Here is an 18,040-nt window from a genome sequence, read left to right on the forward strand (position 1 = left end):
TGCATTTTCGATAAACTGTGGCTTCATCAAGCTGACTACAAAGACTGGATATTGATGGATGACAATCCTTATAAAGCTAAATGTGGTCTTTGTCTGAAACAAATTGAAATTTCTAGAATGGGAGAGTTAGCGCTGAAAATTCACATGAAAGCTAAGTTTCGTTTTATCATTTCAATTTGTTTTTACATGGTTTTGCTTACCTTAATTTCTGTGTTTGTTTGAATTAGGCCATAAATTAATTTTTGATCACTTTCTACGGAGTTTATTTATTTATTTATTTATTTTTTTGCACATATATGTATGGGATATCGGGATTATGAGTTTGTTTCTGCAGAGGGTCTGTTATCAATTTCGTGGGAAATCTGTTGGCTCCATTTCGATTTTAGGTCGCCAAGAGCAAATTCGGTAACGCTAGCCAAAAAAAAGTGAAGTTCGGAAATACATTTTGAAGCTTCAATAGACAATTAAGTATTTGGTTTAATCCTATGCGCAAGGTATCCGTTGCATAAGGGATTTGGCTACTTTTGGTGATTTTATGATGAGCATTAAACGGGACATATACGATGGGTAGTTAAACGGGTCATTTTGGTGTTGGTGATAATTTTCGAAATTGCGCCAAGGCTGCACCATACTAGAATTTTACCAAGTATTTTTATAAAAGGAATACTGCTTTCAGAAGAATGTTATTGAATTTTAATATCACATCAGTTATCCAAATAGTTGCTCGATATAAAATTTCATTGTGATAATGATTGAAATTATCTTTTGTTATTAAGCTAATTTCACCTATTTATAACTAGGAATTAAAATAAAAGCTAAATCCTGAATAAAAAGTCAGTGTTGAAAGAAAAAATAAAAGAAACGGAAGATTAATAAATTAAAAGAAAATGACCGATAAGCAGAATGGTTGCTACACGGAGAAACGTGTTCATGGTATTGCCAATATCGCATTCTTATGGCAATTTTAGCGATGTAATGGAATCTCTGCAGGAATTCTTGCCTAGAATATTTCGCGATGTCGCAATTTTTTATCGATAAAGTACATTTTTTAAGTGTTAAAATATAATGCGTAAGAAAAATTCATACATTTTTGTTTAACAATAAAACCAATTATTGCAGAATTTTTATCTTTGCTCCATCATCTGCTAGATAAAGAAATAATGTTTAAATTTTCTGCTGTGAAGTTCTGCTTTTACCGATGGTTGCAAAATGTCCCAGCAGTTGAAAGAGCCATTGAAATATGGGATGACTTGCTATTATACATTATAAAAGTTGAAATGGGGCAGTTTAAAAAAAATTCATTGAAATCCATCTCAAATATTTTGGAGGCAACTAAGGATAAAACATTTCTTATAAAATTAAATTTTTTGTCTCTCTCTGTCAAAAATATTATTGCCTTTCCTTGAATATTATCAAGGCGATAAACCACTTATTCCTTTTTTTGCTGAAGATATCTTAAAACTTGTAAATGATTGCTTTTAGCACTTTAAAATTTTGAAACTAGAATATTCAAAAATAACTAGAGCAGAAAATCTTTATAAATTTAATTTAATAATCCAAATTGCTATAATGATAAAAGTAAAGTTTATTTGAGCAGTTAATGAATGAAAAATGCCGCAAGAAGGACATTTCACAAGCTGCAAGTTTTGCATTGAAACAAGGTCGACAATGTGTCTGAACAATGGTACAATTTATTGGCTAAATGTCCAATAAATTATTCTCTTATTCGAAATGTATCTTGTATAGACCCACAGTTGATGGCAAAAAGTCCAGAACAAAAAGAAAATAGTTCTAATGGTATTAATGCAGAATAAACGTGTTTTACAAGATAAGTGTGATGAAATTCTGCTGCAGTTTGGAGAGATTCTAGACAAAGTAGTTAAGACAAATTTACATGAATTTTCTACTTTTGATCCTCAAAATCTATCTCTTGACACATTTCTCACTTCTTATTTTCATGATTTTCACTATTCTAAAGTATGGAAAATAGTGAAAATGATTCTTATCTTGTCACATGGACAGGCCTCTGTGGAAAGGGGCTTCTCTGTAAATAAAGGAATTGAAATTGAAAATTTAAGTGACTCATCATGCATTTCTCAATGCACAGTATTTGATTACATAAAATTTTCTGGAGGTATTCTTAATATCAAAATTAATAAAGAAATGAGATCAGCAGCAGCATTGAAACAAGGTCAAACAATAGATACTTTTAGCAGATGAAAGTGAAACAATAGATGCTTTTAGCAGATGAAGCCGAGACCAGCAGGAACATTGATTTGTTTATCAAAGCAAATGAACTTAGAAAAATAGCTAAAAAAAAAAAGGAAATAGACATAAATAAATTAGATGTTAAAATATCTGAAAAAATTTCAGATTTTAAAAAAGTATAAATGTTTTGTATTTTTTTATTGTATAGTTTATTATTCTAGTATCTTTCAAAAAACCAAAGAAATAAATTGTATGTTTACAAATCTGTTATTTTAATCTGCAAAATATTCTTACATTGCAATTGTAATAGTAGTTGACTGTGTTTAAATAAATATCAAATAAGTTAAATAATAATCATGTAAATCTCTAAAATATCTGTAGCTGTTATTAGTGTAAAATACACTTATACATGCTTTTTAAGAAATTATGTTCTTAATTTAATGTTATCTACTTCATAACTTGTAGGGAGTTAGTTCAATTTTTAAAATTGTTTTATGTTTATTAAATTGAATTTAATAATAGTGCATAATACACACTTCTGTTAGTTTCATAAATGGATAATCGCTTTATTCTATTCGTTTTTGTTTGTTTGTTTGTTTGCTGATAGGTCCTTAATTTTTTCTTTGATGGTCCTTAAAAGTCCTTAATTTTCATGTAAGGAAATGTGTACGAACCCTGTAACAAGGCCATGAAGTTTATCATGGTAAGGATAAAATCCATAGACTTATTTCTGATGTTACTGTCAAACAATGAGATAAGTTACAACACAACAATAAAGTTCAGTATTCTTACCAGCCATAGCTGTAACATTTTTGGCAGCCCTTGCAATTAGTACAGCTGGTGCCTTGTGTAAATTATTAATAATTCAATATGAAATATGCTTATTTATTGCTTAGGAGAGTAACTGAGCTGCTGAGGGTGCCTTCTGAAAATAATTCTCAGCAGATGCCTTTGTTCCCTTTACTTGGAACAGGGTTCGTACGGTTCTTAAGAGTCCTTAAAAGTCCTTAAGTTTTTTGGAATCGGTTTTTGGTCCTTAAAAGTCCTTAATTTCGGCCAAAATCGTCATTAGGTTCTTAATTTTTAATCATCTGAAATTTCTGACTGTTTTTATGACTGCCATTTTGAGTGTGAATTAGCATTTTGGAGGAATATTTTTGGCAATTCTCTGACAAATTCTCTATCATCTTTTGAATGGGTGAATGCGTTCATGGGTTATAATTTGTTCCTATTTCTAATATAAAGGGTGGGATAGAGTTTCTGAGCAAGTGTGAAACATAAAGCATTCGAAATTATTTCATTTTTGCTAATGAAGCGCTCTTAAACAACTTTTCGCTTTTGGGGATATGAATTCTTTTATTAAATTGCTCTAAATTTGGCAACTTATCAACATTGCGATTTTAAGATAAGTTTCTGTAGAAAATTGTTAATTCTGATATCTGGGAATTTTTCGACGATTGTTTTAAAACGTTGTAACACTGATAAGTTTTTTTTTTTAAATAATGGTAATATATTGTAATTACATTTAAGAAGTAACATTAAAATAAAGCATTTTTATTTTTTGCTGTCGTATTATAAAATTCCATTTTCGCCACTTTTTATACAATATTTTGAATCTGAGAAATAAGCAAGGTATAATGCTATAAAGCACAATTTACGAAACGGTTCTTAGCAAAAGCAAAATAGCTATGTAATTAATTAAAAATTTCTTTTAAATTTTTTTCTGGTAAGAGTTTCCTCATGTAACTGTCTCAGAATATGCATCCGTTTTCTGTATAAAATTAATTTTACACATTTTTTATCAGATTTTTATTTATTTAAATTTTTTTTTTTTTTTTTTTTTATAAATATATTTTTGGCTTTTTGCTGTTGCTGAATTGGCAGGGGTAATTTTTTTTTAGGATTTTAGACATTGCAGCTTGGAAAGTTTAGAAAGATTTGTAGGCCCACTATTCTGGAAGATTCCAGAAAGATGTGGCAAAATGAAAAATGTCTCCATGGTATTAATACATAATTTTTTACTTTTTGGAAAACATCTGGAAGAGCAATAAACACATAATAGTTGAATGTTTTAGCTCTGATACTAGAATCTTTTTCTTAACATTTTTATCTTCCCTTTATTTTCTTTATTTTTCACTAGACACAAGCTTAAAATATCAAAAATGCTTCTAATCTTATATAGACAGGCATTATAGAAAATAATTTTTTTTTAAATTAAGAAATTGAAAACTGACAATTTAAACGATTCATCTAATATGACTTAATGCATCATACACACTAAATTGTGCTGCTTGGTGCCTTTGTAAATTTTGCTTCCAATGCCTGTTCTAAATTCTAAAAGTTTTGACATTTCTAGATTTTGTTGCTCAACGTGTGAATAAATTCAAAAAATTCTGCCACACCAGCACTGTAACCGAACCTTACCATACATATTGCATATTTCTACTGAATGTTCCTATTACTATAAAATTAGCAGCTTTCTCTATACATTCTAAATGCTTTAGTATTTTTAGAATAACAGAAATCTTTAATTAAATCCAAAAACTCTAAAATGAAAAGGAAACCGGGAAGAAAAAAACTGAATACGTTAAGAGAAAGGAAAATTATTCTTCAAAGATATGTGCAGATATTATGTAAATTACCCAGTTGTTTACTATTTCAGCCTTTACTATAATTTCCCATTTCTGCTTTCTCACCAGAATGCAAATCACTTAAACAGTTTTTAAACTGAGATTTTTGGAGTCTAAAACAAGAATGTGTTTCTGATCTTCACTTGGCATTAGTTCCTGCCAGCCCTGATAATTTGCAATTATTTGTCTTTACATTACCGCTGCCAACATTTGAATTTGTTATGACAATAGAGTTACTGAGTCAGCTTAAACTGAAATTGAATTGTATAGTCTTTGATGACTAGTCCATATTTTTAGTTTGCATTTGATTCTTCTTGTTTAATTACATAACCAAGAGCTGTAATTGACTTTTTTAGCATAAGAACATGCTTTATGTTCTTCTTTTTAAATAAGAAGCTTATTTAAATCTTTGTAGTTACTTTCAGATATAGCGATAATTTGCTCCAAATCTGTCCGAAGGGTTTTAGACTATTTAACTTTTACCAGATCAAGTAAACCCTTATAGGTACATTTTGGAGAGGTTGACAGGTTAGGAGATACAAAACGTAGAATCTAGTGAGAACACTGCCTTGCATATTGAGACAAAGTTCTAACTGTTAGAAAAGATGCTTAAAGAGAAGTAAATTGATATAAATTAGCGAAAATGTCTGGGAAGGCTTCAAATTAAACAGACTCGTAAATATCTTGTTGAGTGTTGTTGCTACAAAATATAAATATTTTGTAGATTTTAATGTATAATTATCCTAATATCGTTTAAGAATCAATGCTATAAATTACATGTATTTTAAACTGTGAAATTTTATTACATTGTGATTTAATAAGGCTTTTTTAACAAACATTGTTAAAAAATAAATAAAATTTAATAGTGGCCATGCAAATCCACAATGACTAAGGTTATCTAATACCCAATTTAATTACTTATAACTAACTGGTTACCTTTAAAGATTATCTATGCATTTTAAAGCGAGTTATTGCCTTTCATTAACCCTTATCGTGGTCACAAGGTAAAACACAAAAATGTAAAAATTCATGTAAAAACCTATTCTTCGCATCTATTGAGACTTAAAATAATGCAAAACAACTTGTCACCTCTGGTGCTTTAGTGGATTATTAGAACCTTAAACTATATTAACTGAGTTACAATCCCTGGAACTCTACTAGAAGCTACGACACTAACTGCGTCAGACAGACCTCAGCTAACTTTCAAAATTGTGAACCGTGCTTACATCAGGCCTTAAGGTTTGTTCTGATCATCAGGTCTCTCCTAGGCAAGCAGGAGCGGCGACAACAGCCAGTCTTTTGAATCATGCTGTTTGTGATTTTATTTCTCACTTTAACCTATGCCACTTGACATAAAATCTACTTATTATTTACTAAACTCATAAAGTGAGCAAGTATGTGACAAAATGAGACATTAAAAAAAAAAAAAAAAAAAAAAAAAAGGGCTAACTGTTGGTAAAACCTAAATAAAATGTCACTTATCTTCTTTCAAATATGCTTAGTTAGTATGAGTGTAAAATATTTAATAATGAACTTTATTTTATTCTAAAACTTACTAATAATTATATTTAATACTAATGCATCCTACTTATGGATCTATTTTACTTTTAGGAAGGTATTACAAAAGTGAAGTTCAGCATAGATAATATTTTTAATTGAATTTATTCAGTTCCCATTTGCTTATAGGTCCTTAATTTTTTCATAGATGGTCCTTAAAAGTACTTAATTTCCGTGTGCAGAAATGTGTACGAACCCTGTTGGAACTAGTCTTTATTCATACCTTTTTTCCTAATGCCTAGTTATATGTAGTTGTGAGCATTAGTTGAGTAATGTAGGTATCAACAGTGCATTGACTTTTATGTTATGTAGTGATGTGCAGAATTGAATGAGATAAAATTTGTAAAATAGTAATATTATTTATTAATAATTATGCCATTAATCTGACCTTGGTTCTTTTAATATATTTTGTATTAAAATATATAAAAGAAGAATCAAAATGAATGATGTGTTCTTATATATAAAATCTATCTTTTATCATTTTGTTTTTGATCATGAAATTGAAAATATGAGTTTTATTTACTAAAATATTTGCATATGAAGACTGCAAATGATGATTCACATATGCAGGACTAATCTTTAAAATTTTAAATTCCGCAGGCCATTATTTATTTAATGTGCCTAAAGCTTGCATCTTGGACATTGAATACTTTATGACAAATATCGTCTATCGTTTGTAAACATGTTTGAGAAAAAATGTACTATGAGTTAATGTAAATAAAATGAAAATTGCTTAATTTATAAGATTTTTGTAACATACATTTTTGGGGATTTTCATTTAAAAATAACTTTTATATATAAATTTCTTTTCAAAATTAAAAGAATTACTATTTGTATAGAAAAAGAGCTATTAGCAGCTTAGTCTGACCTGAAGACTTCTAATGTATTAGCAGCTATACTTTACATGGAGCACAGATAAATTTTGTTTTGTGTGCATGAGTATACATAGAAGTACAAAACTGATGTGTATGTTTATGCAGTGCATATGAGAGCCTGATTTTGCATTATTTTATTAGTAATGCTGAGATTGAAATCGCCTAAGAGTACTGCAAAACATAAAGTAAGAAAAAAATCATCCGTGCAAGTTTCAAAAAGGAAAAAAAGAAAAGATTAGAGGGTTGCAGCATTCAAATAATAGTCGGAAGAATAAAAAAAGTAACTGTAGTAGATAGAAAAAGTTCAAACAGGTTAAGCAATAAATTTAATTTACAAATTTTGGGTAATACATCATGTGGAAAAAAAAGTTTAAAGAAAGCTGGTATAAGACTAAAAACATGAATATCAAGCTAGGAGCCATCTTTAAACATATCTGTGTGAAGAAATGATACATTTTTATACCATGGGTTGTTTGTAATTAGACCAGGGATGTTCAACCTTCGACCCAAAGCAAGTATCAAGAAGCAAGCATGAAACACTGAAGAAGGCTGTATTATGAGAATTTCGGCCAGGTTTTAGAAGGTTAAAATCCAGAATTGCCGAAGTTCCAATGATTCTGTGTCTCGAACTATGTATTGTAGTTAGGTGAAAAAGTAATCATGTATGTCAAGTAAACAGAAAAGTTTTGTCTTAATCTTCTTGCAAGAATAAAGATAATTTATTTAAATTGTATGTGTGCAAAAAATTACTTTTAAATTACATTTTTATATTATGATATTTTAGTGAGAATAACATATATGTTATTCTGATTGTAATGTCATAACATAAAAATGCAACTTTTTTTTATTTATTACATCTCTTTATTTTATTCGTTTTTTATTTGAACACCATATTTTACAGTATGAAATATTTTTGTAAATGTGTGTTGTACTCTTTTGCAGAGTGTTGAAGTGAAGATAGAGTTAGGCCATCGGGCGATCCTCAGAGAGAAACCAACATCAGAGGGATTTACCCATGATTGGACAGTGTTTGTTCGTGGTGCTGAAGGACATAATATCCAGTATTTTGTTGAAAAAGTTGTCTTTCACCTTCATGAAAGTTTCCCAAAACCAAAACGAGGTGACTGTTATTTTAAATTGTAGTTTTAAGAAAATATTAATGTAAATTTTTTTATAGCTTTAATAGAATGTAAGGAATCTGGTGTACCATTTAGTTGTGCTGTAAATTAAGTTCTAGAGTTGTGTATCTTTCTTTGCATGGGAAGCATCAAGTATGCATTGTTGCAAAAGACAGTAATCATTCAAATTGGGTATCATTGATTTTACACTGTAGATTTATATATACATATAAAGGTTAATATCATATAATCTCCCATTTTTTAAATGATGAAAAATGGGTTAAAGGTTAAAATGGTCTGTTATGTTCCTCTGAGTGTTACAAGTTTGTCCCTGAAACTGTAACATTCTCCAAAATTGCCATGAATAAGTGATATTTTCTTGATTATAAATCCAGTGACCCTTTCATTTTGTATATAGGTTTCTTTTATTCATAATCCAACCCGAAATCAGATTTATAAATTGGAAAGCCATCCTTCTATGTGAAATTTTGCATCAAAAACACATAAATGGTTAGAGATTTTAATTACTGAATAAAAAAATAATAATAAAAAAGCTTTTTAAATAAGTAACATTGTTTAAAATTTTTGAATAAGCCATATTAATACAATTCAAGAAAGTATGTCACTTCATCTAGTCTCAAGCATGAATCTGATGCTGAGTGCAGTAGAAAATAGACCATTAATAGGCAATTAAAAAAAAAAAAATTTTTTATAGTAAATGCATCATTTCATAGGATAGAGGGTTCTCATTTTGTTAAGTAAATGGATGCTGCATCCTGAATATAAGTTTATCTAAAACGTACATTTTTCATCTATCTAAAATCTATAACTTTTCTACCTATACCATTAATATTATTTTACACTGTATCATTTTTTCAAAATCTATTTCCCCCCTTGAAAAGACTTATAATGACATGTAATGATTAATTATTATTAATTTTTTAACATGTTTGGTTACAGAAATTAACTTTTAAACTCTGTTAAACTGTTGTTTATTAAAACTGTTCGAGCTTATTTTATTTTTTTAAAGGTAAACAAGTCATTTATAGAATCAGTATGAACTTTTGTTGTATAATGTAGAGGTGTAATTTAACATAAAATTATAAAAACAGCAGATAAAAGGAAAGCTGAGTATCAGCCATGTTGTCCTAATTCTAGAATTTATGAACCTTTCTTATCATTTTTTCATTGTTGAGTAATATCAATTAGTTTGACTTTTATTGAACAAATGTTTATAACGTAATAAAAATTTTATTGTAATGACAGATAATTTTGACTTTATAAAATGTATATATATTTCTCATTATTGAGTATTAAGATCAGTTTTATGTATGTTTCAGATTTAATTTGAATATCTTTAGCATGGTTAAAATGTTAAAGCATAGTCTTATGCAATATAAAAAGTACCGTATATGCTCAGGTAATGTCTGCACTTTTTTTACTAAAATTACATCACTAAAATGCAGGTGCGGACATTACACGGGTTGTTCAATTATCATGCCTTTTCTTATGAGTAATTTTTAGTGTAAATTTCATTTCAAACAGCCAAGTTAAGTTCTAAGTGGAAGAAAAATGATATAAGTAATAAAAGTATTAAATTTAAAGTTGTCTAATAGCTACCTAAAATTTACAAACTCGCATTCTGTCCACATATATAAATTATCCCGTTTACGTTATCAACACTCGGCGCATATTAGTTCGCATAGGAACATAATATAAAGGCACAAATTAACCAACACTTGCAATTTTAATATTTACTTTTATACAAATTAAACAAATGTTGGTTCTTTTAATATCTTGCACACATTATTTTTTAAAAAAATCTGTTCTGACACACTGTATGAAAATTTTGGTTATGTCTGCATGTGCAAATGTAAAATCTTTCTGTTGCAAACGGTAGCATAAAAATACACAAGATGGCAGTGCAGGCACTGTAGTGGCAGCCACATAGTGGAGAATCAGTGAGCAGTATTATTTCTAATTTCAAGCTACCACAAGAAAGAAAAAAAAAAAAAAGCATTGTGAACAACACTCGATATGAGTGCAAATAAATTAATCGGTAAAAATTTTTTTATCACATTTTTCTATCTTTTATTTTGTCCTTACAAATCATTTCCAATTGCATGAGCACATATTAATTGTTAACAAATACAATGCGTACACATGAAATATTAAAATTCAAATTCTAAGCAGATTTTAAAAACTTATCGCGAATAATTTTCAACACACTTGTAGTACCAGTACTTTTGTTCCTTTTTCCATGTATTAGTTATCGTCGTCATCCCTTTTTTCACTTGCATCTTCCTCATTTTCTTCATTCACGTCATCTTTCTCGTTTTCCTCATTCACGTTATCCTTCCAAAGGAGATCATGTTCTGTTTCATCCAAAGCATTTGATATGCCGGTTACTTTAAAACTTTTTACAGTCACATCATCGGATATGCTTTTCCATGCACACACTTCTGAGATGGATACTCTTCTCAGACGTCCAGTTGCCATGGTCTCTCTTCCCCAGAAGTAATCCAATTACAGTAGCTCTGTTTGAATGCCATTTTAAATGGCTTGTTTATACAAACATCAAGTGGCTAAAGAATGGAAGTTAGACCTCCTCCAGCAAGATCAGTTCTTGAGCTTTTAAGATTTTGTTTCTCTGTGTCAGTGAGATGCCCTTTGAAGCTGTCCAGCACTAGAAGCGAAGGTAGCTGCAACAGAACTTCAGGCCATTTATACTACATACTCTGCAGCCAGTACTGAACAAAAGTGTCATCCATCCACCCCTTCTCTTGAACTAGTACTACAATTCCTGGTTCCTTTTTCTTTCGGCATTGTTTTTCGCTTAACCACATACAGCGAAAGTTTTTTGCCATCGGCACTAACTGCTAACATAACAGTTGCTCTTTGTTTTTCATATCCCCATGTGCGTATTGGTACAGATTTTGCACCCTGTTCATTTGCAGTGTAATTGTGGAGCATCAAAATAAACTGGCATCTGATCAGCATTCACAATTTGTGAAGCTAAATAATGATTCACTTTGCCCTTCACGATAATGAAATGGCGAAAGGACATCAACTTATTTTCATAGTCGCTGGGCATTTTTTGACATATTGTCATACCCTGGCAAAACGAAAATCCGTCTCGTTTCATCATTGGCCGCAAACAGTTTTCACTCGTCTTGAACTGCGATGTAGAGGAATGTCTTCTTGTGCCGCACCAAGCGCTCTTATTTGGCACATTTCGTATGTTACTGCATATCCTTGAGCATGCATTTCACAAACATATGCAACTACTTTTTTTCTAAGTTCGGAAACTTACATTTTGAACCATGAAACACATGTCTTGTTTTGTTCGTTGTCGCTAGTTGATCACGCTATTTGCTCCAATTGTGCACACACTTTTCATCCACCTTTTATACTCTTGCTGCTGCTCTTTTTCCATTTTCCATGCAAATTCTGCGACTTTCAGTTTAAAAGTTACTATATTTTCCCATTTCAAGCATGCTACTTGCTAACTACCACGAATTCCAAATGATACTATGAATGAAAAGAGAAAGCTTGAAATATGCGAATGCTCCAAGGAGGAAGGAGTGGAAAGTAATATCATTACAAAATGGTATTTCCTGGAAGCCAGTGTGGTGAAAACCCGTTTAAACTGCCTTCATTTATTATCGCATCTACTGAATGGATTGCTGCCGCCGACATTATGACTGATTAACAGCTGCACCAACCTACAAGGAAGGTGTCTGCTTTCCATCCTGGTGCCAACCAAAGTAAAAAAAAAAGCACATTCTTTCTTTGAAGATGTTTATTGACTAATGTTATTTGACTGAAGCTAAAAGGTGAAGTGAAAAAAATATATTTTAAAGTAAGAAATTCTGGTACTTTTCCGTTTCGCCGGCGCAAATCTCGCCAAGCAGACTTTATTGGCGACAACATACAGTATACACTTAAAAAATGTTAGTTCTAAGAATTCCTTTTTTGAAGGCATAAACATTTTAATATCGCTTAAAATTTTATAAAAAGCCAATAAATAAAGACAATAAATTTGTAAAAAGACATTAATTTAAGAATTTACTATGCTTTCATGGTTCAACATCCTGATTCGCCTGTTAAAATTATTTGAAAGTAGAAACGATGTGACTTTTTTTCACTCATGGACAATGTAAAAAGCTAGGAACACTGTGACTCTTTTTCCCACTCCTCCACAATAGAAGGGTAAGGAAAACAGGTTGCCATACATTAAGAAGTTCGCTAAGTGAATTATTCTCGGCCCAACTGAAAAAAAAAAAAAAATGCGATAAGTTAAATTTTTAAATTTCTTTGTAAATTTCACTCTAAATTTTATAAAATTTAATATTTAGGCATAATTTGAGTCGTAGAATCAAAATATGAAAAACAAATTGGTATGTTATTTCAGAAAAAGTCCCATTTTGTGTCAAAATACTTATGGTAGAACAATGCTATATATAAATCTAATATATGTCCTAAGTCGTACTTTCAAGACATGAAAAATGCAATTTGAATTTCGTCACTATCTCCCCTTTTTTTACATATATTTTTTCATTTGATTTTAAATATTAAGTAAGGCAAATTAGATTTTTGTATATTTTTAGTGATTTCATTATATTTTATAGCAAATAAATAAAAATTCTTAGTTTCTTACATAATTTTTGGACTTTTATCATGCTTTTTGTCAGTGTAATTGTTCAGTTTGATCTCTGAAAAATCAGTAAAATTAAAAGCTGAATTTCATTGGAAACCCTTGTATGAATGAATGTCTTTTGTATCCGTAAAGACATCATTCAAAGTATACATTAGCAGAAATTTGAATACAAGAAAGGATAAATGCAGATTGAAATTCTAATAGTCTTCTCAAATTTATGTCATGTATAACAAACTATTTCTCTTAATTTGCAGCTTAAATTTATGACCATAATAATAAAATAATAAAAATTTTCTACGTGAAAAATACATTGAAAGCATATTTCCCTAATGAATAATTTTTGCTTTGATATTTACATTTTTTGACAACTCAATTTGTAAAAATAATTCAATGTATAAAATGCAAAGTTAATATTTATTTTCTCCCCTTTTTAGTTGTCAAGGAGCACCCTTATTCTGTATCGGAATCTGGCTATGCTGGTTTTATTATGCCTATAGAAGTGTACTTTCGAACCAAAGAAGAACCAAAAAAAGTTAGATTTGAATATGATTTGTACTTACGGTTAGAGTTTTCACCTGTTAGAAATATCCGTTTAGAAAGGTTGACATTTCATAATCCATCAGAAGACTTCAGGCATAAGCTGCTGAAGGCTGGAGGTGTAAGTTTGCTCTTCTAATTCCTTTTTTCCCCCCTTTCTTAAATATATATATATTTTTTTAATTTGGAAATAAAATTTATGTTGATCCATCTGAAATGAATAAAAAAAGTGTAATATTTTGCTTATACAATACAAAGTCCAAGATTAGGACTTTGGCGATTTTGAGTTTGGGGTTATTTTGGATATTTGATCATCCGTTTAAAACTAATAAATGGCATGTAGAAGTTATAGAATTAAAAATATGAAATCAGGATTCCTGAAATAATGAAGCATTTAATCTAAAGGGTAACAAAATTTACAAAAGAAAAGCTTTAAATTTATTTGTTTACTTTATTAAACATTTCCATCAGTGAAAGGTTTTTTAGTCCAAGAGGGCTTTGTCCCTGAGGGATTTTTGTTTTATGATTTTGCGTTGAATCACTCTGAATGTCTGTTTCACTTTTCAAACTGTTGCTACCAAATATTATTGCCCTGTATTATATTTGAAGAAATTAAATAATGAAGAATCTGCATAAATGTATGCATGTTTCTCACATTGGTATAAAACAATGGTACCTAGAGCCATCAAATTTTGAATGACATAATCCTACTGCGAATATGGACATCTGGAGGAATTTCTTTTATTATTAATTTAATATTTTGTACAATTTTAATAAATTTTTGATTAACAAAAACTTATGGATTTCAGAGCAAGCAATGGCAACATTGTACTGAAAAAACATTTTTATCTCCAGCACTTAAGACTGTCTATTGGAAATTTTAAAGATATGCTCAATTTAAAATTCTTTTGCGATATTGTTCTTGAACTGAATTTTATGGTTTAAGTGCGAGGAACATGATATTTAATAAATAAAGGTAAGGTAATGCACAAAATGTTGAAAAAATGCCCCTTTGGACGTGATTAGAAATCTGAAACATTTCAGATTTTTTTTAAATCTTTTTATTTGTACTAATATTTTTTCTTTAATTTTGTAGACAGATATAATTTCTTATTAAGTTACAAGGCTCCATTGTTCAAGTCCTGTAATTGCCAAGTTGAGAACTTGTCAATCGACATTTTTTTGTTTTCAATAACCTGTCTGTCACTTTCTTCACTATTGGTAGGGGTATTTTCTGGATCTAGAACCATACTACAGATTTCACCATCCATTAATTAATTGATAATTGGTGCATTGTCATCGTAATGAAAAACTGCTGTTATATCATCTTCGTTTATTACCGCTTCTCCAAATTTCTTTACACAGTCCATTAATTGGAAAATTTCACCTTTGGTTTGTGATATCTGAAAACCTTCACTTTCGCGGCTATCATATTCATCACCCTCACCATGAAATATAGTAGCTGGCCATAAATTATGCCAAGCATTTGTCAGAGTATCTGGAGACACACCCTCCCATGATCTTGCGATGCTCCACAAAGCAGATATTATTCTAAAATATTTCAAAAATTCTTGAACGGTCTTGCCATTGTTCAAGAAATTTAACATGGATTTTAAAAATTCTACTTTACATTTGCATTTCAATGCACACACTATTCCAATATCCATAGGCTGAATGATGAGTGTACAATTTAGAGGAATAAATAATACAGATACATTATCTTTCACTCAAACTTTAAGTAAAGTAGGAACTGAACAGTTGTCTACAGTCAGGACAATTTTTGCGTCATCAGGTAAACCAACCGAATTCTGCCAAGCCTCGAGTATGAAATGATATTCAAGATAGTCATTCATTAACACTTGTTCATCCATGCTCTTTTATTTGCTCTATATATAACGAGGAAAATCTTTGCTCCTTTAAATGCTCAAGGTCGCTTATTTTTACTGATTACGAAACATTTTTGCGTGTGCGTTTCTGCAGCATTTGTGCATGCTAAAATTGTTAGTCTCGATTTGGAATCTTTGACACCAGTTGTAGCCTTTTCTGTAGATGTTGCAAAGGTATTTTACAATGCGTATTGCCAGAAAAGACCAGTTTTATCAGCATTGTAAATTTTTTATTGAGATAAGTTTTCACTATTACTGAATTCATCTGCAAACAGTTCAGCAGCTTCAGTATCAGCTGAAGCTTTTTCACTTAAAATTCTTAATTGCTTTATAGAATGGTGGTTTTTAAATTTGGTTTTACCAACCTGTTGAATACACTTAGTTTTTAAGTTCATTTCGTAGTGAAATATTTTAGCTTGAGCCATTAGTATTGGACCCGTCAGTGGCTTCGCTGTGATGGTGTCTGACCCATTCTGTCATCAATTTGTCATGATCTTCACTTTTAGCATATCAAATAATTTTTCTGTTATTCATTGCGAGTGAGGTGACAGAATCCACAAGAAATTCAAAAAGTTCCTTTTTCTGTTTTCTTATGCCATGTACAATTGACTTTCCAATACCAAATAACACATCATTTTGAGGCGGATATACCTTTACCAATTTTTTGTAGCGATTCCACTTTTTTGTTTAATTTACATCGAAACATGCTTTTGCTCTGTAGATTCTGTTGCAGCTCCAGAATTAGAAACTCTTTTCGACGTAATTGAAAGTTCAAACTTTAATTTTCATAAAATTGTTGTAATAAAAACAGCCTGCAAAAAATAATAAGCTGGATCAAATCAGGTAGTTAAGGAATAGCGCAACCTTGATATATAGACTGAAATTTCTTGGAATCAGTAAAGTATAATTTTAGCCTGGATTAACTGCATCCGCTATACATTATAGTGTATGTATCATGAGATTAGCAACGAAAGACAAGTTCCGCTAAATTTTGCCTTGCTTCTATCACGCACTGAGACAATTAAGCCTGAAGTGTATTAGTTTAGTTATCTATTATACTTACATCTATTTCTTGCACATGCTTAAGGCGTATCTAAGTTCTGAACAAATAAATTTCTACATATACTTATCGAAGGCTGACGCTAGATATCTTACTGCCTCATGCAATCTCTGTGGGTCCTAAATTCTGCTACCAAGTGCCTTTCTAAGTTCTAATTTTTTCCCACCCTTAAATTTTGGATCCCAGTGCTTTCCCTAAATTTGAAAAAAAAAAAAAAAAAAAAAAAAAAAAAAAAAAATCATCTCTTAATTTTGTTGCTAATGATTTCTCTAAAATTCGAAAAAAGTTGTCTTACTTAAATTCTGCTGCCCGGTGCAGCCATAATGAGCTCTAGCACCGATTCTGGTTTTATGTGAAAAACATATCAGTTATTCTTAATTCAAATAGCACTAAATGTAATCTTTCTATGAGTATCATTAACAAAACCTATTTTTAGCATATGGAAAGAAATGTTTGTTAAATTTTCCCTCGTCAACAGTGCATTTAACTTAAATCTGTAATCATTGCCATGTGTAATGTCAACATAAAAGGTTACCATACTCTTTATTAAATTACTAATATATATAAAAAAAATTGTGACACATGACAACTTGAGTAATGCATGAGTCATTACTCAAGTTGTCATATGTTGATAAAATAAATAATAATTCGCTTGGTTGTGGGCATCAAGGATATAAAATATTAATAGGTGTAAAATCAACAATGTTATTATGTAGAATGTTTCGGTTTGAGATATATGTGAAGCAAATATAAAGCTATGGAACCAAATTATTGATCACACGAATTTATGCTAAATTGTTTCTTCATTAATGAGGTATTTATGTAGTGCCAAAGCTAAATTAAGAATTGGGACTCTCCATATGTTTTATTATGGGGGGGGGAATCAAATGTGCATGCGTGAAGCACGCACACGAAGTTGTTGATGGCTTTGAGTTTTGGATTTTAGATCATTCTAGATATTGGATGTCTGGATCTTGGACTTTGTACTGTATTATTTTAGTGTAATACGTAGCGTATTCGGAAACTAAGTACCGTTTCATTCTAGCGCTGTGGTAGGCGTCCAGCGCATGCGCACTAGTCTTTCTTGTTCACTGACTTTCAGTTTTGGTTGCTCTATGTTGGGCTTTCAGTTTGCTGTGCATATTCAAAATGTTTAAGACAATTAGTTCTCCCGCTGACTGTGAGATTCGTGCCGTGATTAAATTTTTGAACGCATGGAAAGTTAAACCGGCCGAAATTTATCGTCAAGTGACAGAAGTTTACGGTGAATACGCGATAAGTGATGGAATGGTGAGAAAGTGGGTAAGAATGTTTAATGCAGGTCAAACAAATGTCCATGCTGAGGCTCGGAGTGGTCGGCCTTCTGTTGTCACCGATGATTTGGTAAGGAAAGTTGATGAAGCAATTCATGAGAACAGATGCTTCACAATGACAACTCTTTCAGAGGCATTTCCACAAATTTCACGTACTGTTTTGTTCGAAATTGTGTCTGACCGTTTGAATTATCGC

At 30.6% G+C, this 18,040-nt stretch overlaps 1 protein-coding gene across 3 annotated transcripts in view; it reads left to right on the forward strand.

Annotated features, from left to right (window-relative positions):
- The window catches only part of ear (ENL/AF9-related super elongation complex transcription factor), an 81,612-nt gene that overhangs the window by 19,952 nt on the left and 43,620 nt on the right, over positions 1 to 18,040 (forward strand). For all 3 annotated transcript variants that reach the window (XM_085814938.1, XM_085814940.1, XM_085814939.1), the window contains 2 exons: positions 8,213 to 8,390; positions 13,483 to 13,706. In XM_085814938.1, coding sequence (XP_085671064.1) covers positions 8,213 to 8,390; positions 13,483 to 13,706 — 402 coding nt within the window. The remainder of the gene's footprint in view (positions 1 to 8,212; positions 8,391 to 13,482; positions 13,707 to 18,040) is intronic.

The sequence above is a fragment of the Stegodyphus dumicola genome, chromosome 4 (assembly GCF_044657685.1).
Source record: "Stegodyphus dumicola isolate Sdum_Otavi_A_Nest chromosome 4, ASM4465768v1".
In the NCBI taxonomy this organism is placed as follows: domain Eukaryota; kingdom Metazoa; phylum Arthropoda; class Arachnida; order Araneae; family Eresidae; genus Stegodyphus; species Stegodyphus dumicola.